The sequence below is a fragment of the Gobio gobio genome (genome assembly GCF_949357685.1).
Source record: "Gobio gobio genome assembly, chromosome: 19".
Classification (NCBI taxonomy): domain Eukaryota; kingdom Metazoa; phylum Chordata; class Actinopteri; order Cypriniformes; family Gobionidae; genus Gobio; species Gobio gobio.
The window spans coordinates 42,980,837-43,002,965 of NC_137112.1; the positions used below are offsets into that span (position 1 = coordinate 42,980,837).

Genomic DNA, 22,129 nt, shown 5'->3' on the forward strand with positions numbered 1-22,129 from the left:
AGCCAACTATGGTTGAAAGTTCCGTCATTATCAACATAGTTTAACGAGTCGGTGTTTCCCGAAACCATAGTTCGAACGAACATTCGCAAAGAGCATCGCAAAATTGTTGTTGGAACGACAGCTCTCGACCTGTGGTTAGAAGCATAGGTTCTTGTTTGCATGACTTGGACTTAATAAATCCTTATCTTGAGCAAAATAAGCAAGCTGACATTCAGTACAACCTATATCTTTTATTTCGACTACATACAGATTTCATTAATGTCTTTTATTTTGTAAAGAGATTTAAAGCACCTTTTTTGAACAGTGTGCATGTAGGCTACGTACGTGCCCTAGTAAGAACGAGCTTATGATTCAATCTGGAAATAAAGAAAAAAACGGAGAAAAGATACCATGTCCATAATTTATAGCAAAAAATCTGGCATGAATTCGATCTCAAACTCATTCATTAAAAGCAGTTACGCAAGTAGGCATTTTGTTTATTGGGACAATGGGATGGAATTAACTTTCTGACCCTGACATGCGCACTGCGAACTTTCCTGTGACATGAACTGTGAAGGGGTCTATATGAGTCTGATACTGCTTCATTGGACTGTGATTATGAGGCGTGTTTCAACCGAACCAGGAAAGACCTCAATTGGATAGACCTACAACCAATCAGAGCAACGGAGCGACGCATAACGTTAGTTGTCAACAGAACTCAACTGCACACATGCTGGAAGAAGTAGAAGAAGAAGATAAGTGTAAAAAAGTCTTTGCCGGTGTTATAAAAAAGAATTGGATCAAAACAGGGCAAATACATTAAAGATAATTAGCAAATATGACTATATGTTCAGGTGGAAACTGTCAAAACGGCAATCCCTCAGAAAAACACATGCATCATTTTCAACGTCAACAGTAAGAATAAGCCAATATAAGTGCAAAAAGTGGCCAATATAAGAGATCGAAATAAGCAATGTAAATAACAGGCCTTCACACACGGACTTCAACGAAATCAAACCAAGCGCTCTTTGGTGACGTGAATGCTTATGTTACTGTTTATCAATTGTCCATGATCGTATAAAGCCCGCTCTGACAATTTCATTGGTCAGAACAGCTCCTGTTCGAGCATAGTTGCTCCACAACAGATCAAGTCCAGACAGAATTTCCCGAACTCAAATGTTGTGGGCGGGGCTAAATTCGGCTGGCATCCCAGCTAGGGAAAGAGTAAAGTAGACTGTAAGAAAATTCCTATGAACAATGTGTTTGTAAATAAAAAAAAACATTATTATTATTAGTCGAACAACATTCTTTCCTGCTCATACTTGTTGAACATTATACTGTACATGACAGCAAATTTCACAATGTCTTTTCAACAGCATTAAATGTACGGTCCACTTCTGAAACCACAACATCCAGTAAAACTGGTAAATACTGATCACACATTTTCTGGTTAGATCAAATTTCAGAAACGATTGCGATGTTATTTTTATAGTAGACCTCCTTTCTAAAACAAACCTGCCAACAAACACAACAAAGGAAACCATGTGTTAGTTCATCCACTCTTCCTCAATGGTTAAAGTGACTGTGTGTAGAATTAATACGTTGGATTCAAATGACAGGTTCAAAAATATAGCTGGGGTTCATTTAAAGTTTATTTGTACATCTGTAACTCAAAGAGGAAGTCTTTGAAGGTAGACGGGAAGTACACAGAGAATTCAACAAAGACAACGATTGTGCTGCTTTTTTCAACATGGTGACCGCTATTATGTCTGCTCAAAATGTTAAGTCATGGATGAGCATGGATGATTCCTGTGTCTCACCCAATATGTTTGTCTATTTTGGTGTATTTTTTTTTTTACACACACAAATACATAATACAAAAAGATCATTTTGGATGTTATCATGGTTATAACTACAATCTGTAGTTCAGTACAATGTTAAGATTTAAGCCAGTCTTTGTAAAGACAATATTTTACACTTTACAACTTTATTTTACAGCCCTGTTCCCCATGTACATACATACAATGCGCCTCATTCACGAAACACGAGCAGAACGAATTTGTGTGTAAATCGTTCGTAAAGCCGCTCTGACGTACATTTTCGGATTCATGAAAATGTTCGTATTTTCAAAATGTTAGTTGGTACAAAGGAAATTTACACCTGTTCCCTACCACGTGTAAATGGTGCGTAAAACATTTAAACGTTCTATGTTCTAATTTAGGCAAAATAATGATATTGCATTTTGATGCACTATTTACCATAATAATATTTCAAGAGTTGATTTTTAACACATTACTGCCATGGATATTCTCTATAATAGCAAACAAAGTACCCTTACAAAGCGCTTTCAAGCGCCACCAGCTGGCCGTTTTCAGAAGAGCACCAGGCGTTTTTTAGCTGGCTAATAATGCTTTGGTGGACACACGATAATTGAAAATGTATTGCTAGGCATATGGTCAATTAGTCTCTTTAGCATTTATGCAACATACTGGAGCCAAACCTGAGAAAGAAGTCCCAAAGATTCCACAGCGTTTCTGCAAACTTGCAATTGTAACACATGGGCGGGGATTATGCTAATTATGAATGAGCATGCACGTGCATCCTATTTACGAATGTTTGGAATTCATTAATATACACAAGTTTAACTAATTAATATAATAAATTTAACCGAATCCGTGGTATACGAAGCGTTTGTGAATCTGGAGAAGAGTTTTCGTAAAGGTCCATTTTACGCGGCAATTATTCAGAATTTGCTCATATATTTACGAAAGTTACATGAATGAGGCCCATTGTGCGTATTACAGTAATTACAGGAACCTACCCCAAAACCTAACCTTCACCCCTGCAGTTACCTTATATTAAATTACCCAGTATTTTCATAGGTAAAAGTACACTGTAAAAGCTTCACAAACGAACACAGAAACATGCAAATAAAGTTTAGTGTACCTGTGTTTACGCGTCTGTTTGCAGCGGAGATGAAACTGGATCTAAGTGCAGCAGTATTTATTAATAACAAAATAAACTAATAGAAATACTCAGAATTCTCAGGGATTCAAAAACAAGTACAGAACAACCAGCTAATAGTGACAACGACAGAAAACTGAACAGGGGGGTATTCCAGAAAGCAAGGTTAACTTACCGTCACATATACCTTGAACTCTCAGTTGATTAACCCAAACCTTGCTTACTCGAGGTATGATGGTTCCAAAAATGAGTCCGGGAGTAAGTTCAGACAACTCAGAGTATGTTAACCGTGAAGAGACAAGACATTCTCAACAGAGCGACGAATCAATGATTCACCATGGAAACAGACGCTAAGAAAAAGCGCCCCATTCTACTTTCTCTTCTTCTTTTGTTCAATGGCGATTTACATAACCTACTTAGTGCACATCGCCACCTATTTGGTGGTTATGCAATCATCTTTTCGTTTAGTAAGTAATCTTTAAAAAATGATATTGTTTGTTTGATGCTAATAATAAAAATATTTTAATTAAATTAACATTTAAACTTATTTTTTATTTTTATTCTAATTCTTTAGAAAAAATATAATATTGTATATTATATAACTGAAACAAATTTGGTTATATTAATATAACTATATTAATTATATAACACACATCTGAATAGCTCTTAAGCAAACTAACCCTGGAACATAACCTGGTCCGGAGCAGGTTATGCTCAGAGAGTGAGTTGCTATGGTTACTTACATACCCTGAAAGTTACCTCCGTTTTTGGAACCGAAACTTGAGGTTATCCGCTTACTTATCCTTAAACATACCCGAGTATGTCACATAACCTGCTTTCTGGAATACCCCCCAGGACTTAACACTGTCAGTTCAAAATCGTCCCCTATAGGCTACCCTCATTCCCTACATTACTCCACTAACATAGTCCACTTGAAGGAGTGATTGAAAACGAGTGTGCCCGGGAAGGGCTGCCGCTTTTGCATAGTTTGTGCTTGATGTTTAATAATAAGAATTTGAAACTGGCAACTCCAGTAGTACTGGAAAGATATATCTTGAACTCTGTCATGGAAACAATCATGTATGAACCGTAATTAATGTAATAATCAATAAAAAAGGAATGTATACCTATTTGGTAAATGTATGGATGATTGATTCAGCTGCGGGCGCCATCTCCTGGTGAGACACAGGATTTATGCCGCCTTCACGTGCTATCGGAAATGCCTACTTCCCACTTCAGAAGTCATGATTACGAACTTGTTGCATTCAAGTGCTTTGTTGTCGGAATGAACAGGAATCAAGGAGGACATCATGTTTATTCTTGCCTATATTTATTGGGAAAATCTTATTAAAACCAAAATCATATGTAGTGTCACATGCATGCACTGAAAACCATAAACATTTACGATGCCAGATTCTGTCATTTCGGTCAAATGCAGACAATTTTCGCTTTGTTTAGAACATACAATAGCCGCCTACGCTTCAAATAATTACTTGTGTATGTAAATATGCACTACATTAAAGACAAGACTAGACGATCTAGCTGTTTTGGGGTAAAAACGAATACATCAGATACCTGTCACAGCAGTAGTTCTCCCCGTCACCATGTTTAAAGTTTATGGCACGCCCATCTTGGGAATTTGGGTATCAAAATTATTTCAGATCTTCCCAGTGTTAAACACGACATCAGAGGGCGTTCAAGTGCAATTTTTACCTCAGTATTTACGATAATTCCGATAGCACGTGAAGGCAGCATTAATTCAGCGAGTGACTCTCACAGTGCATTATGGGTATAGAGTGGTGTAAGTATGAATTCACTTTGTAGGCCATCCAGCAGTTAGCATCACGCTGGTTCTGTCAGGAAAAACCCAATAGGATTTTCCCATAGGCTTTTGGGTTATAGCAAAAAACAAGCTATCAACAAAAGTTTATGATACTTACATGTTTTGTCCATCAAGATAATTATCACAGATGAACACAACTTTTTGAAGCCTAAATGCAGTCGCCAGAAGTAAAAAGCTAAAAGGTAGGCTATAAAACGGACTACACCATGGTCCCACGACTTCAACGTTACCATCACTAAGTTTCCCATAACTCTTCCAGTGTTTATCTAAAAACATTTTCCCAGAACGTTTGAGTTAGAATAGTTTATAAGAGCAAAATTATGATCATAATGAGGCTGTAAAAGTGAACTGTCTTTACCTGTTCGGCATGATATTTATAATCTCCTCGACTGCTTTTGAAGTCCCATTTAGCCACTTGTTAGCAACCACCTTTTCCAAGACATGTAGCAGCTTCCAAAAAATCACGAGTGGAGTAATACTGATGTAACCTATTTTATGTCATAGAATAAAATGTGAAAGTGTCTTGAGCTTGTGTTCACCACAGACCTTATTTCAGCCATTTAAACAAAATCCCAATAAAAAAGAAAACATTGACTTTGGGACGAGGGAACCGGAAGTGCTAAAATACTAACTTGCTTCCGCATTTGGCCTACAAAGTGATGTCATACCTGCATCACTCTATTCTCCAGCCATTGACTGTACATTGGTTGGACACTCGTTATTGTGGTGCATTGTGGGATTAAATGAGTACACTCAATAACGTCCACTATGGTTTCGGACAACACTACAAATGGCTGTCCCCTCAAATAGTGCCCTATTTAAGGGTATAGGGGGCGATTTCGGACACAGCCAGGGTTTTAATACACAGCAAACAAAGCGAGGGTAAATTAACGAGGGTATTGAAGCGAAGGTAAATTAACTACACACACCTGAACAGAACGTCTCGGTTACGGATGTAACCCTCGTTCCCTGAGGAGGGAACGGAGACGTAACGTTAGTGACTAACGAATGGGGGTTTCGCTTAGAAGCCTATCAACTTCGAGTTTTGAGAAAACGCCCAATGGCGTGCCAATGCCATGGGGCATGCGGAATTTGCATACGTAGCTCCGCCTCACTGCGTGAGTATATAAGGAAGTACGAGGCAATATCGCATTATGTTACCTGCTTGAGGAGCCAAGACTGAACTCCTGCGTTCCAGGCAACACAGCTGATGTGGCAAGGGGACGTTACGTCTCCGTTCCCTCCTCAGGGAACGAGGGTTACATCCGTAACCGAGACGTTCCCTTTCGTTCAGTCACTACGACGTAACGTTAGTGACTAACGAATGGGGGTCCCAATATAATCCCGCCACTCAGCCGTCTTCCAGCGCCCTGCGTAAGTGTGAGTTCCCTGTCGTAAGACTAGTACGGACGAAGGACTCCCACTTAACACAGGATTACCAAGGTACACTGGGAAGCATATCCCAGTGAGGGAATGCCAAGATGCCTACCCGTGGGGAGGACTTAAGAGACACATATGACCCGGAGAGGGTTGCATATGGAAGATCTCTAGGGTACCAGCCGAAGGTGGATTTTTAACCCTAGGGGTGGCGGGGACACGCCAAGGGAAGAAACCCGCTCACTGCGGAGACTTACGGTGAAATACACATGTGGGGGTCGCCAGAGGGAACCATGCACATGGGGCACCTGGCCGGACATGAGGGTCTGGGCTCGAGAGGGCAGACTGAACTGATGTCGGCGTCGACAGTGCTGGAGGAGCTCAGGGCTCTCGGGGAGCTCACCTGAGGAAAATATCGCACGTATCCAGTCCGTGGAGTGGAGTGGCGAGCAAGCGAAGACACCTGAGCCTGGCCCATCACCGGCCCCTCGGGGGGGCGAGTACATAGTCGGACACTGGCTCCACTCGGAGATTGTAGAATCTGGCGAATGTGTTGGGTGTCGCCCAGCCTGCAGCTCTGCAGATGTCTGCTAGCGAGGCGCCATGCGCTAGAGCCCAAGAGGAAGCCACACTCCGGGTGGAGTGTGCCCTCACACCAAGGGGACATGGTCGGCCTTGCTGCTGGTAAGCCAAAGCAATGGTGTCCACTATCCAGTGAGACAGCCTTTGCTTTGAGAGAGCACTTCCCTTCCGCTCTCCACCGTAACAGACAAAGAGCTGGTCTGAGGTCCTGAAACACTGCGTCATGTCTACGTAGGCGCGGAGAGCGCGTACTGGACAGAGCAATGCCAAGGCTGGGTCTGCCTCCTCCAAAGGCAGCGCTTGCAGGTTCACCACCTGGTCCTTGAACGGAGTGGTGGGAACCTTGGGCACATATCCAGGCCGGGGTCTCAGGATCACGTGAGAGTTAGCCGGCCCGAACTCCAGGCATGCTTCGTCAACCGAAAATGCCTGCAGGTCCCCGACCCTCTTGACTGAGGCCAATGCGGTCAGCAGAGCCGTCTTCATAGACAGAAACTTAATATCGACCGACCGCAAAGGCTCAAAGGGAGGTCTCTGCAGAGCAGTTAGTACTACTGCGAGGTCCCAAGAGGGTACGAGAGGAGAGCGAGGAGGATTCAGTCTCCTAGCTCCCCTCAGGAACCTGATGACCAGGTCGTGCTGACTTACCTTTTTGTTCTCCTAGAGATCGTGGTGGGCAGATATTGCGGCCACATATACCTTGAGGGTGGAGGGAGACAGCCTTCGCTCCAGCCCCTCTTGGAGAAACTCAAGCACGGACCCGATCGGACATTTCCAGGGGTCTTCTTGGCGGGAAGAGCACCAGGTGACGAAGAGGTTCCACTTCAACGCATAGGCATGCCGAGTGGACTCTGCCCTAGCGGAAGTGATGGTGGCGACCACCGTAGGTGGTAGGCCACTCAAACCTGCCGGGTCCCGTCTAGGAGCCACACGTGGAGGTTCCAAAGGTCGGGACGCGGGTGCCAATGGGTGCCCCGTCTCTGAGTGAGGAGGTCCGGTCTCAGAGGAATAGGCCAGGGAGGGGCTGTCGCAAGGAGAATGAGTTCGGGGAACCAGGTCCGGCCGTGCCAGTACGGGGCGACCAAAAGGACCTGCTCCTTGTCCTCCCTGATCTTGCACAGAAGCTGTGCGAGTAGGCTCACTGGGGGAAACGCATATTTGCGTAGGCCCCGCGGCCAGCTGTGCGCCAGTGCATCCGTGCCGAGCGTGCCCTCGGTCAGGGAATAATACAGGCTGCAGTGGGAAGAGTCGTGGGAGGCAAACAGGTCTACCTGTGCGTCGCCGAACTGTTCCCAAATCAGCTGAACCGTCCGGGGATGGAGTCTCCATTCTCCCGGGAGATGCTGAAACCGCGAGAGCTCGTCGGCTGCGTGGTTCAGGACTCCCGGAATATGGACAGCACGAAGGGACCTCAGGCGCTTCTGACTCCATAAGACGAGATGGCGGGCGAGTTGAGACATGCGGCGGGAGCGTAGACCGCCCTGGTGGTTGATGTACGCTACTACGGCCGTGTTGTCTGTCCGGACAAGCACATGTTGACCCTTCAGCAACGCTCGGAAGCGGTGCAGGGCGAACCGTACTGCCAGCAACTCGAGGCAATTGACATGCAGGAGGCGCTGGGGTCCTGTCCAGGAGCCCGCGGCTGCTTGTCCATTGCACATGGCACCCCAGCCCGTGGCAGAGGCATCCGTCGATACGACAACATGCCTGGAAACTCGTTCTAAGGGCACACCGGCCCGTAGAAAGCTGAGGTTCGACCACGGGGTGAGTGTCTGTAAGCAGGCCCGAGTCACTTGGATCCGGAGCGTGCCAGACTGCCATGCCCATCTCGGGACTCGATCGCGAAGCCAGTGCTGAAGCGGTCTCATATGAAGCAATCCGAGCGGCGTTACCGCGGCTGCAGATGCCATATGCCCCAGGAGCCTCTGAAAAAGTTTCAGTGGAACCGCATTCTTGCTCTCGATTTGTCGGAGGCAAGTCAGCAGAGACTGCGCGCGCTCGCTCGAAAGCTGCGCGTACATGGCGACCGAGTCGATCTCCATACCGAGAAAAGAGATCCTCTGCACTGGGCAGAGTTTGCTCTTCTCCCAGTTGACCCGAAGGCCCAGACGGGTTAAGTGGTGGAGAACCAGATCTCTGTGTCCGCAAACCTGCTCTCGAGAGTGGCCTAGTATGAGCCAGTCGTCGAGGTAGTTCAGGATGCGGACCCCGTGCTGCCAAAGGGGCGCAAGGGCTGCCTCGGCGATCTTCGTGAAGACGCGAGGGGACAGAGATAACCCGAATGGGAGAACTGCGTACTGGTATGCCCGCCCCTCGAAAGCAAACCGTAGGAACGGTCTGTGTCGAGGAAGGATGGAGACATGGAAGTAGGCGTCCTTCAGGTCGATCGCTGCAAACCAATCGTCCGGACGAACGCATTCGAAAAGGCGTTTCGCAGTCAACATCTTGAACGGAAGCCGGTGAAGGGATCGGTTCAAGATGCGAAGGTCCAGGATTGGCCGTAACCCACCGGTTTTCTTGGGTACAATGAAGTAGGGGCTGTAGAACCCCGACCTCATTTCGGCTGGAGGGACAGGCTCGATCGCACCCTTCGCCAGTAGAGTGGCAATCTCCGCACGCATGACGGGGGCATGGGCCCCGGTCACGGTATAGCGGACTCCCCTGTAACGGGGAGGAGCCTGCGCGAACTGAATCGCGTAGCCGAGCCTGACGGTCCGGGCAACCCAGCGGGACAGCCCCGGAAGCTGAAGCCAGGCTTCCAGAGACTGCACCAACGGGGTCATACGGACAGTAGGCGTACCCCGGGTGGGGCAGCGAGGCAGCGTTACCGGCGCGGACAGGGGAGGCTGTTGGGCGTCCCCGGGTCGGAGCACGGTTAACGGCTGCGCCCTGACAGAGGAGACCAGGGAAGGACTCGCGTTCCACGGGGGTCTGCTCTGCCAGGGGGCTGGCGACAGAGAGGGACGAGAGTGGCGTGACCCGAGGGTGGCGCGCACTGCCGTCACCGATCTCTGGGGGCTCAGGGATGGGTTTGTCAGTTCTTTCTTTAACCACATTAGGGTGCTGCTGACCCGGGGGCCAGCAGCTGAACAAAAGATTCTCCCCCGGCCCTCCACCGGGGGAAGGAGCGGCCCTGCCGCCGTCTCCTGGAAAGAACTGCCCATCCCTGAGCCGTCCGCATCAGGAGCGCCGCTTAGCCTGGCGTTTCTTCGCGGGCTGCGGGGCTGGAGCGGACTTGGACGCCTTCCTGCGGCTGCCTCTGCGCGGCCCGGGTGGAGGCTGCTGCTTGGGTGGCGCAGAGGCGGAGGAAGCCGCGGGAGGACGTCCTCGGCGGCGAGCAGGCTGAGGCACCTGCGCGGGCGGTGGGGTGGAGGCAGCAGCTGACCGCCGGGGCAGGATGTATTTTATTGCCTCAGTCTGCTTCTGAGCGGCCGAGAACTGTTGGGCGAAGCTCTCGACCGCTCCGCCGAATAGCCCATCCTGTGATATGGGGGCGTCGAGGAAACGTGTTCGCTCGGCGTCGCGCATATCAGACAGGGTGAGCCATAAGTGTCTCTCCTGGACCACATTTGTGGACATCACCTGACCCAGGGAGCGCGCGGTCACCTTCGTCGCCCGGAGAGCGAGGTCGGTGGCGGCACGCAACTCATTGCTGAGCCCTGGATCAGCCCCTCTCTCGTGCATATCGCACAGCAACTTGGCTTGGTAAGCCTGAAGAGTTGCCATGGTATGCAAAGAAGCGGCGGCCTGCCCCGCAGCTCTATAGGACTTCGCCACCAGAGATGACGAAAACCTACAGGCCTTGGAGGGGTGCTTTGGGTCACCACGCCAGGACGAAGCGCTCTGTGGACACAGTTGCATCGCAACAGAACGTTCGACTGGGGGGACCCCAGTGTACCCATGAGCCGCGGCTCCATCGAGAGAGGTGAAGGCGGAAGAGGCCGCCAAACGTTCACGGGAAGACAACGGGGCCTTCCAGGAACGCGCGACCTCTTCATGCACCTCGGGGAAGAAAGGTATTGGAGGAGCGGCCGGACGGGTGTCCGAACGCGCCGCCCCCAAAAACCAATCATCCAACCGCGAACGCTCGGGCTGAGGCGGAGGGTTCCACTCCAGTCCAAGCGCTGCGGCGGCCCGAGAGAGCATGGCTGTCAACTCTGGGTCCGACTCGGGCAATGCTGGGACACCCGAAGGTGGCAGCACAGCCGAATCCTCATCCTCAGATGACTCCAGCCCACCTTGTGATGCGGCGATAGACATCACCTCCTCCTCCGCCGCGCCAAACGCCACAGTCGGGACAGCAGGAGCCGGCCCCGATGTAGACGCCTGAGCGCGGGCCGGGTCAAGTGCCTGAGAGGGGGGTGTGGGCCGAGGAACTAGCGTCGGAGCTTTATTCCACACCGTCACCCTCAGATCACCCTGGTCACCAGCCAAAGTGCCGCCTCCAGAGGAGACCGCAGATTGGGGGGGGACGGAGGGGACTCTCGTTCCGGCATCAGCACGGAATTCACGGAGTCTCGATCGTAGCACTGAGATGGCCAGGTTCCCGCAGAGAGAACATGAGTCATCCACGAGCGCTGCCTGAGCGTGCTGAAAGCCCAAACACGTCACACAGCGCTCGTGCCCGTCGAAAGAGAAAAGCGATCTACCGCACCCAGAAGTGCACGGACGAAACATCCTGAAAAGGACGCGTCACGTGCAAGCTCTTTTGTGAGAGGAAACTTCACAGTCGATGCCGAAGCGCCCAGGGAAACACACACCAGCTGGATGCAGACCACTGCACAGATCAGCAGGCAGGAAGTATGCGATCACTGGAACGCGCCGTCACACCAACACCGACTGGAAAGCTGCTCGTCTCGAAGAAGCTGACAGAGTCTCAGAAGGCTGTAGGAGTGAAGAGGTAGGTACTCTTGGCTCCGAAAGCAGAAACATAATGCGATATTGCCTCGTACTTCCTTATATACTCACGCAGTGAGGCGGAGCTACGTATGCAAATTCCGCATGCCCCATGGCATTGGCACGCCATTGGGCGTTTTCTCAAAACTCGAAGTTGATAGGCTTCTAAGCGAAACCCCCATTCGTTAGTCACTAACGTTACGTCGTAGTGACTGAACGAAAGGGAACTAACTCAACCAGTAACCAAGAAAAAAAACAGGGAACGGACGGAGGAGAACTGAACCAATTAAAAGGCTAGAAGATTAACAAGGAAATTCAAACATGAACACAACAGAGAAACATATCAAAACATTTTAAACGTGACAACCTGACAATACAAATATTATTTCATAGTGTTTATTGTAATTCATATAGCTCATTATTTTACAATTTCAATTTCAGCAACAACAGCAGCCATATCCACTACTGAAGCCCCAGCATCCACCAGAGCGGGTAACTTTTATAAATATCAGTAGAACCCCATATAAGAAAAACTGAGTCAGCTGTGTATTTTATGCATGATATAATTTGAGTTCTTTCTGTTGCAGCGGTTTCTAGTGTTCACAATTCAGCTGCTGAAACTAATGCTCCACTCGCACCACCATCCAGAGGTTTTATTAGGGGCCAAGCACCGAAGGTGCGAAGGCACCTATTGAAACCGTTCCCGTTCTTATTATTAGGGGCCAAGCACCGAAGGTGCGAAGGCACCTATTGAAACCGTTCCCGTTCTTATTATTATTATTCATCTTCTTCTTCTTCTTCCGCCACGAAGTCTATGGCAGCCCATAGAACCGTATGGTAAAAAGTTGTGAAACTTGGCACACTAATAGAGGACAGTCTGAAATGTCACCGTAGCAAATTTGGAGTCTCAAACTCAATCCCTCTAGCGCCACCATCAGTCCAAAATGTGACTCATGTTTATGCTAATAACTTTTGAACCATAAGGGCTAGAAACAAAATTCTTTTTTCCTCTGATTCCTTTGCTCAAGACGATTCGATTGCACCATATGACGTCATTTTCCGTCATAAAAATTTTCCCGCCATTTTGAATTTTTCGAAAAACCTACTTTTACGAACTCGTCCTAGACGGTTCATCCGATTTGCACGAAAATTGAACCAGATCATCTTCAGACCATGCTGACAAAAAATCTTGCAAATCAAGTTGATTCGTCAAATCATTTGCGATAAACGCGCAAACAAATTTTACGTAGCGGTTGCAAAAACACACTTAAGGCAATATCTCCGCAACGCTTTATCGTATTCAAACCAAACTTGGTACATGTCATCACAAGCATGACTTGAGGCAACATGCAGTGTTTCGGCGCAGCGCCACCTACTGGTCCGGAGATACAAAAAATGGCTGTTTTTGCTTATAACTTTTGAACCGTTTGTCCAAAAATCATAAAAGTGGTCTCGTTAGATTCAGGACGGCATGCCGAGTCGTCTGATATTCAATTTTACCATATCGGCCATTTTGGCTGTCGGCCATTTTGAATTATGTGCTAAAATGCTATATTTTACAAATGCATTAGTGTATTGTTACTAAACTCGGTATGTGACTTCCACTCCATGCCCTGAAGGTACTCAAAAAGTTTTGGGGCAGTGCCACCTTGTGGTCAAAAGTTATAACAAACTTGACAAAAATGCTAATAACTTTTGATTTAATTAGCTTAGTATAATGAAACTTGTCATAATACATTCATTGGCTCATGCCGATTCAATTGCATCCTATGACGTCATTTTCGGTCATGATAATTTCCCCGCCATATTTAATTTTCCAAAAAACCTACTTTTGCGAACTCGTCCTAGACGGTTTGTCCGATTTGCACAGAAATTGAACCAGATCATCTTCAGACCTTGCTGACAAAAAATCTTGCAAATCAAGTTGATTTGTCAAATCGTTTTTGATAAACGTGCACACAAATTTTACGTAGCGGTTGCAAAAACACTCATAAGGCTATATCTCCACAATGCTTTATCGTATTCAAACCAAACTTGGTACATGTCATCACAAGCATGACTTGAGGCAACTTGCAGCGTTTCGGCGCAGCGCCACCTACTGGCCCGGAGATACAAAAAATGGCTATTTTTGCTTATAACTTTTGAACTGTTTGTCCAAAAATCATAAAAGTTGTCTCGTTAGATTCAGGACGGTATTCAGAGTTGTCTGATATTCAATTTTACCATATCGGCCATTTTGGCTCTCGGCCATTTTGAATTATGTGCTAAAATACTATATTTTACAAACGCATTAGTCTATCGTTACGAAACTTGGTATGGGTCTTCCGCACCATGCTTTGAAGGTACTCAAAAAGTTTTGGGGCAGTGCCACCTTGTGGTCAGAGGTTATAACAAAATTTACAAACATGCTAATAACTTTTGATTAAATTAGCCTAGTTTAATGAAACTGGTCATAATACATTTATTGGCTCATGCCGAGAACATAGATACTAATTTTGCCATATTTGGTCAAACATCCTGTCCTCAATGTTCTTATTTGATCAAAACCTACTTTTTCAAACTCATCCTAGACCGTTTATCCAATTTCCACCAAAATCGAATCGTATCATCTTCAGACTATGTCAACAAAAAGTTAGGGATTTTGCATCAATAGATGAAACCGTTTTTGTAAACCGCAGTGACGAAGTTGAGCCATGATGCCAAAATGACTCTTGAGGCTGTATCTCTGCAATGCTTTGACATATTGGCATCAAACTTTGCATGTGTCATTGTTCCCTTATTCTGACTACACCACATCAATTTCGTAACTGTGCCACCTATTGGTCAAAAGTGATAAACCATTAACTTATATTATCAGTGACTCTATATATGATATTTCAGCCATTTTGCCTAATCTTCTTAAACTGTATAATTGTTAATTGTTGCAGTTGGTCTGACACTCTCAGACTACAATGCATTTTTCAGCCTTTTGCCTAAAATCATCTTAAAACGTGATTAATTGCTCATTGCTCCAGTTGATCTGACACTGCCAGCCATTTTGGCATGTCTTGTCTTCTTCTTTGCGCTTGGCCCCGGTATTGCTGCTTGCAGCTATATTTATTATTCATCTTCTTCTTCTTCTTCCGCCACGAAGTCTATGGCAGCCCATAGAACCGTATGGTAAAAAGTTGTGAAATTTGGCACACTAATAGAGGACAGTCTGAAATGTCACCGTAGCAAATTTGGAGTCTCAAACTCAATCCCTCTAGCGCCACCATCAGTCCAAAATTTGACTCATGTTTATGCTAATAACTTTTGAACCATAAGGGCTAGAAACAAAATTCTTTTTTCCTCTGATTCCTTGGCTCAAGACGATTCGATTGCACCCTATGACGTCATTTTCCGTCATAAAAATTTTCCCGCCATTTTGAATTTTCCGAGAAACCTACTTTTACGAACTCGTCCTAGACGGTTCATCCGATTTGCACGAAAATTGAACCAGATCATCTTCAGACCATGCTGACAAAAAATCTTGCAAATCAAGTTGATTCGTCAAATCATTTGCGATAAACGCGCAAACAAATTTTACGTAGCGGTTGCAAAAACACTCTTAAGGCAATATATCCGCAACGCTTTATCGTATTCAAACCAAACTTGGTACATGTCATCACAAGCATGACTTGAGGCAACATACAGCGTTTCGGCGCAGCGCCACCTATTGGTCCGGAGATACGAAAAATTGCTATTTTTGCTTATAACTTCTGAACTGTTTGTCCAAAAATCATAAAAGTGGTCTCGTTACATTCAGGACGGCATGCCGAGTCGTCTGATATTCAATTTTACCATATCGGCCATTTTGGCTGTCGGCCATTTTGAATTATGTGTTAAAATACTATATTTTACAAACTCATTAGTCTATCGTTACGAAACTTGGTATGTGTCTTCCTTGCTATGCCCTGAAAGTACACAAAAAGTTTTAGGGCAGTGCCACCTTGTGGTCAAAAGATATAACAAACTTGACAAAAATGCTAATAACTTTTGATTAAATTAGCTTAGTTAAATGAAACTGGTCATAATACATTCATTGGCTCATGCCGATTCAATTGCACCCTATGAAGTCATTTTCGGTCATGATAATTTCCCCGCCATTTTTAATTTTCCAAAAAACCTACTTTTACGAACTCGTCCTAGACGGTTTGTCCGATTTGCACGAAAATTGAACCAGATCATCTTCAGACCATGCTGACAAAAAATCTTGCAAATCAAGTTGATTTGTCAAATCGTTTTCGATAAACGCGCACACAAATTTTGCGTAGCGGTTGCAAAAACACTCATAAGCCTATATCTCCACAACGCTTTATCGTATTCAAACCAATCTTGGTATATGTCATCACAAGCATGACCTGAAGCAACATGCAGCGTTTCGGCGCAGCGCCACCTACTGGTCCGGAGATACAAAAAATGGCTATTTTTGCTTATAACTTTTGAACTGTTTGTCCAAAAATCATGTCTTCCGCACCATGCTTTGAAGGTACTCAAAACGTTTTGGGGCAGTGCCACCTTGTGGTCAGAGGTTATAACAACATTTACAAACATGCTAATAACTTTTGATTAAATTAGCCTAGTTTAATGAAACTGGTCATAATACAGTCATTGGCTCATGCCGAGAACAGAGATACAAATTTTTCCATATTTGGTCAAACATCCTGTCCTCAATGTTCTTATTTGATCAAAACCTACTTTTTCAAACTCATCCTAGACCGTTTGTCCAATTTCCACCAAAATCGAATCGTATCATCTTCAGACTGTGTCAACAAAAAGTTAGGGATTTTGCATCAATAGATGAAACCGTTTTTGTAAACCGCAGCGACGAAGTTGAGCCATTATGCCAAAATTACTCTTGAGGCTGTATCTCTGCAATGCTTTGACATATTGGCATCAAACTTTGCATGTGTCATTGTTCCCTTATTCTGACCACACCACATCAATTTCGTATCTGTGCCACCTATTGGTCAAAAGTGATAAACCATTAACTTACATTATCAGTGACTCAATATATGATATTTCAGCCATTTTGCCTAATCTTCTTAAACTGTATAATTGTTAATTGTTGCAGTTGGTCTGACACTCTCAGACTACAATGCATTTTCAGCCTTTTGCTTAAAATCATCTTAAAACGTGATTAATTGCTCATTGCTCCAGTTGATCTGACACTGCCAGCCATTTTGGCATGTCTTGTCTTCTTCTTTGCGCTTGGCCCCGGTATTGCTGCTTGCAGCTATATTTCTATATCTGTTTCTTCCATTTTTTAAATGATTTGACCATTGTATTCTCTTTCAGACCTCTGTAGAACATACTTAGTTCTTCTTTCATACTTCTTTATGCACATAAACATGGATTAAAGGTTTTGTTTTTGACAGAAGAATGGTTTATAGTGCTGGTTTCCACTGGTGTTGGTGTAATTGTGACTGGACTCATCTGTCTTTGCTGGTTTGCATGTAAGTCAAATTTACAATTGTTCTCTCTGTGCTGTTCAATATAGAAATTATCATGTGAAATCATTTATCATGCAAATGTATCATTAAAACAATAGAGTTGACCAAAGTGCTGTACAGGAGTAAAAGCTGAGCATAATGCAATATAGCTCATTGTTTTCTAGGTAAAAAAAGAAGAAAACGGTAAGTTTTTTTAAAATGGTTGACTGTGGGTTTTTTTGTGTGTAGTCTATGAGCTGCATGTGCAAATGTGTAGCACCTTATCAGATATATGTATAAATAAAAAGATGTCATACAGATCAATATTTGATTCTTAGCAATAATATGAGATTACCATCAGATCAAGGAATCGGTATGGTGAGTATCTTTGCAATTAATCTTTAAAATCAAAAAACAATAAATATTTATAATACCATAATGATTAAGAATGGCCTTAATTATTCTTGATGTTTTTAGAGTTCTGGACCTGCAGAGACATATTCTGTGATCAGTTCTGTCCCGGCCACATCTCAGCCCATATCTGTAGGTGAGAGAACCTCATTCTCAGGAAATGATCTCAGATAACGGGAAGCTAAGTGACAGATTTAACTTAGAAATTTGCTAAGTTAAAAACACCATGTAGTGAGCACAGCTTCTCAGAAACTGGTACCATTTCCTCTTTCATGTCTTAAGCAGACCAGCATTATTAGCCACATATTTTCTTAAAGAAACAGTTCACGCCAAAATGAGCTATTTTGCAGAATGTTTGCACTGTCTACACAATGAAAGACTGTAAAGCTACTAAGTTTCAATCTTTAGGTGACGCCATTTCACATTTGTGCTCTTGTTTTGGATGGTTTTCTATTGTCTCTGTTTGACCCTCTTTATCATGCTGTTCTTCCAAAGGCCTCAAACACCCAGAGTCCCATAAGGACAGCGCATCAGATACCACAGCGACTTACTCCTTCACTATGTCTGAAAACTCTGTTTACCAGCCCTCAGGTAATAACATATTTCTTTCACTTAAATGGTCATATCATGACAAATCAAATCGTTCTTGTTCTTTACAATGAAAACACACTTTGGTTTCACAACTCACAACTTCCTCACTTGTCCAAAAACGGCATTTTTGATGCTCACAATAAGCGCTGAGAAACTTGGCCCAACCGATCACGATGAGCTCATACGGAAGAAGTGGGACACACATAATTCATCATAACTGATGCACAATGAGTCTGAGAAGAGATGATTCTGCTGTGCAAAGTGTCAAAGCTTAAAATACACTAAAGCTTTATGAAAGAGAGCTTGTTCATGAAGGATAAAACATGTTATTAACAGTGATATGACGCTTCTGCTTTACAGAAGTTTTGGTCAAAACTCAACAGAAACAGAAAAATACAGAGGAAAATGAGGTAATATGTGAACAGTCACCCCAAACCCACATAACCAACTGAACAGAAACAAACACATTGATCTTGTCTGTCTTTTCTATCTTCCTGTCTTCTTCCTTAAGAGTGTTTACCACCTGTACTGCACGATCCCTGACAAACCAGTTCACTCAAACGCAGAAGATCAAGTCTACAGTTTGGTGAAGATGCACTGATGAGCCTCAAGTCTTGTTTCATTACGTACATTCACTGTAAATAAAGTATACTTGCTGACAAATAGATGTTTATTTTCATCATTTAGTGTTTGGTGTGGAATGCATCGTGAACTCTGTGACCACTCAGAAGATGTTCTCTGGCCAGGCTCTCTAGCCCAATATCGCCTTGTAAGAAGTTGAACTAAGCTGAACTAAAACATTTAATAATGAATGAAATTTTTTTTTTACACAAACATAATTTCATAATTTCAGTAAAGAAAATTCATGTCTGCCAAGAGTTTTATAATGGATGCCGGCTGAAGAAGCCTTTTGGAGGAGTTTGCAAGGGTCAATGTGTTTATGTACAAAGTTTCCCACAGGATTTTGTGAGACTATGAGGGTTGGACCTCGGTCCCTGTTGGGGGGCATGTCCAATCTAGTGCATTTAAGCGATTAAATTTAAGTGCTTAACCCCAGGTTATCGTCGATCTAACCCTCGTTTTTAACCCTGGGTAAAGGAACAATTCACACTTCTAATTTAGAAGCAAGGTTAGCACTGCTTTTTACCCGGGGTTATGAAACCCTGCTCTGTAGTAGGGCTAGCACAGCTTTTGCAGTGCTTTGTAAAATGATGTGGTGTTATGTTACGGCTTGATGCTTCAGAAAACAAATTGCGTGTCTCATATTCGACAGGCTGCTCAATGCAGAGCCAATGGGTGGAGCTTAACCATGGCCGTAGCCAGCTATGAGGTCACCACACTTTTCAGAGGTGTATATAAATGAATCGAAATATTTCCTAATATTGTATTAACACTACTTTAGTGTTGTAAAGATATTGCACAGCACAAAGATCGTCTCATCTGAGCTGCCTCTACAGTCTGTCATCGCTCGTCAATGTCAAAATATTTGAGACAACCAATCAAATCAAAGTAGGTAGGATTTTATGATCACAGAAGCTGGTGGGCGCGATTTCGTGCAACACTGTGTAAACGGTCATAAAGTGCTAGATGAAAGTAGCTAAACTAAATATTTCATATTTGACAGCTGTTTTAGGATAGAAATGTTAAACCACCGACGAAAATAATCAGGCAAACTAATAAAATTGTCTAACTTTGCCATTTTGAATGGAAAATAGGCCTATCATTTACGTGATTCATGTAATGCAATAATTAGAAACCAAATTACTCAAAATGAAATAAATAAATAATGAATTAAATAAATCAACAATTAAATTTACCAGTTTATTCTGAAATAATTAAATCATTATTAAATATATATTTTTCTATGAAAATACAACATTTATTGTTTAATATATTTCATAATATCCTCTTTCACAGACTATTACAGTTTAAATATCAAATATCATATTTTTTTTCATAATAAAATGTGCTTTTACAAAAAGCTAAATTTAAAAAGCTTATTTACGGATGACACCTATTTGACAAATTATGTATTTCCAAAAGCACGATTTCCCCCAAAAAATTTTTTCATAATAATAGAGACATTTCACAAATGCCAATCAACAGGCAGTAGGTGGTGCTTAATAGTAGCACCAGGTGGCTAGCCATTTATCTGCTGTCTGTTAGTGATCCCGCCTTTTTGCCCATTTTCTGTTATCCGGGAGTGACGCGCTGCCAAGATGGCAACGGCCATACTTTGCACTACAGAACGGCTCATCAGAATCCTATGGGTGACGTCACGGACATTACGTCCATATTTTTTTACAGTCTATGGTGTGAACGCAGCATTAAGTTCCTAAACATAATTTCACAGTCTGGCTCACAGTCTCCACTCTAATTCATCCCAAAGGTGTTCTATCAGGTTGAGGTCATGACTCTGTGCAGGCCAGTCAAGTTCCTCCACACCAAACTCGCTCATCCATGTCTTTATGGACTGACGCTTTGTGCACTGGTGCGCAGTCATGTGGGAACAGGAACAGGCAATCCCCAAACTGTTCCCACAAAGTAGGAATCATGAAATTGTCCAAAATGTCTTGGTATGCTGAAGCATTAAGAGTTCCTTTCACTAGAACTTAAGGGTCAAAACAACACCACACTATAATCCCCCCTCCACCAAACTTTACACTTGGCACAATGCAGTCAGGCAAGTACCGTTCTCCTGGCAACCGCCAAACCCAGACTCGTAAGATAGATAACCTGTTTTCCCATAGTTTAGAATGGCCCAGGGTTAACAATTTCAAGTGTGAAAAGAGTTTAAGTTGTGTTTCCAGTTGTGTTTTCCTGGGAACTAGGAACTTTGGGGTGGTACTCTGTGTGTTTCGACCGTAGAGGGACGAGGGTCTAAATGAAGTTATAGGTAAGATGTCATGGTTATGCTTAGTTTTGGTTTCATTTTCATTGTGGTCAGTCCCTGTTTTGTCTGCCTTAGTTATTTAGTTAGTTTTCCTTTGTCCTCAGTTTCCCGCCACTAGTTTGTCACCATGATTATTCATTAATTAGATCATCTGTTTGTATTCAGTTCATTATCTTGTATATTTAAGCCCTTCAGTTTCTTCTGTTCATCGTAGGGTGTTGTGTATATTTCACACTTGTTGTACCTTGTTGGATTTGCCTCTGCTTTGTTTTATTAAAGTTAATAACCTCATTTGTACTCCATCTTCCTTGTCGTCATACTTTGTGGAGCTACTCATGACAAGAGAACAGTTGATGGACATGTGGATTAAAACTTTAAAGTGTTAAATATTTATTCCTAAAATGTTTGTTAAATGAGATTAAAAAGGTAATATTGTATACATAATTAAAAACTAAAATATGCTTAAAATAAACTAGTATTACTGTAAATATGAAATAGCATAAATTGATGAATTATGCTGAGGTAAAAGAACCACAGAACATGCAAGGTTTAAATAAACCACCTTTGGCTTTTTTGACCTAAATGTGGGTAGCAAAACAACCCACATGTAGGTTATTTTCAGCACATCGGTTTTAGAGTGTATACTCATCTACATAAAACTGATCAGTGCATTAAATGGTTTCTTTCAGTGCATGAAATGCGCTGCTTCCTATATTCACCTATTATGCAAGTCTCATTTTGTCTCTTTTAAAAAAAATTCCAAAACAATAGTTGTTCATTGTTAATGTTTTCTTATTTCTTGGGCTTCACTTTCTAACTTTCCTAAGATTTGTCTGTAAGGGTAATGTTTAAATGCACAGTTACCTGACAAATATTTTTTGAGTACTCCCTCCAGTGCGAGGAAGACCCGTTTAGATCTGCTCTGACGGGTAAACATTCTGAGATAGCCCTCCAGTAGGAGGAATGACCGTGTAGATCCGCTCTGACGGTCAAACTAAGTGTTGACGGGAATATTCTGTTTTGACAATTAATAAAATTACTAAATATTTGACAAATTGATAAAGAGACCCCTGTGATGTGGTGTGGTAAACTAACAAAATAATCGAATCAAAATTGATTAAGTGAAGGATGGGTCAAAAA

General features: G+C 43.6%; 1 protein-coding gene across 2 annotated transcripts in view; it reads left to right on the forward strand.

Annotated features, from left to right (window-relative positions):
* The window catches only part of LOC307143366 (uncharacterized protein), a 33,360-nt gene extending 14,604 nt beyond the window's left edge, over positions 1 to 18,756 (forward strand). The window contains exons 5-13 of one of the 2 annotated variants that reach the window (XM_079844876.1): positions 12,083 to 12,133; positions 12,229 to 12,291; positions 17,041 to 17,118; positions 17,280 to 17,298; positions 17,433 to 17,472; positions 17,572 to 17,641; positions 18,001 to 18,096; positions 18,457 to 18,506; positions 18,608 to 18,756. In XM_079844876.1, the coding sequence (XP_079701002.1) occupies positions 12,083 to 12,133; positions 12,229 to 12,291; positions 17,041 to 17,118; positions 17,280 to 17,298; positions 17,433 to 17,472; positions 17,572 to 17,641; positions 18,001 to 18,096; positions 18,457 to 18,506; positions 18,608 to 18,697 (557 nt within the window). In that variant the 3' untranslated portion in view covers positions 18,698 to 18,756. The remainder of the gene's footprint in view (positions 1 to 12,082; positions 12,134 to 12,228; positions 12,292 to 17,040; positions 17,119 to 17,279; positions 17,299 to 17,432; positions 17,473 to 17,571; positions 17,642 to 18,000; positions 18,097 to 18,456; positions 18,507 to 18,607) is intronic. The other variant, XM_079844877.1, reaches the window with a different exon arrangement.
* The last annotated feature ends 3,373 nt before the right edge of the window (positions 18,757 to 22,129 follow it).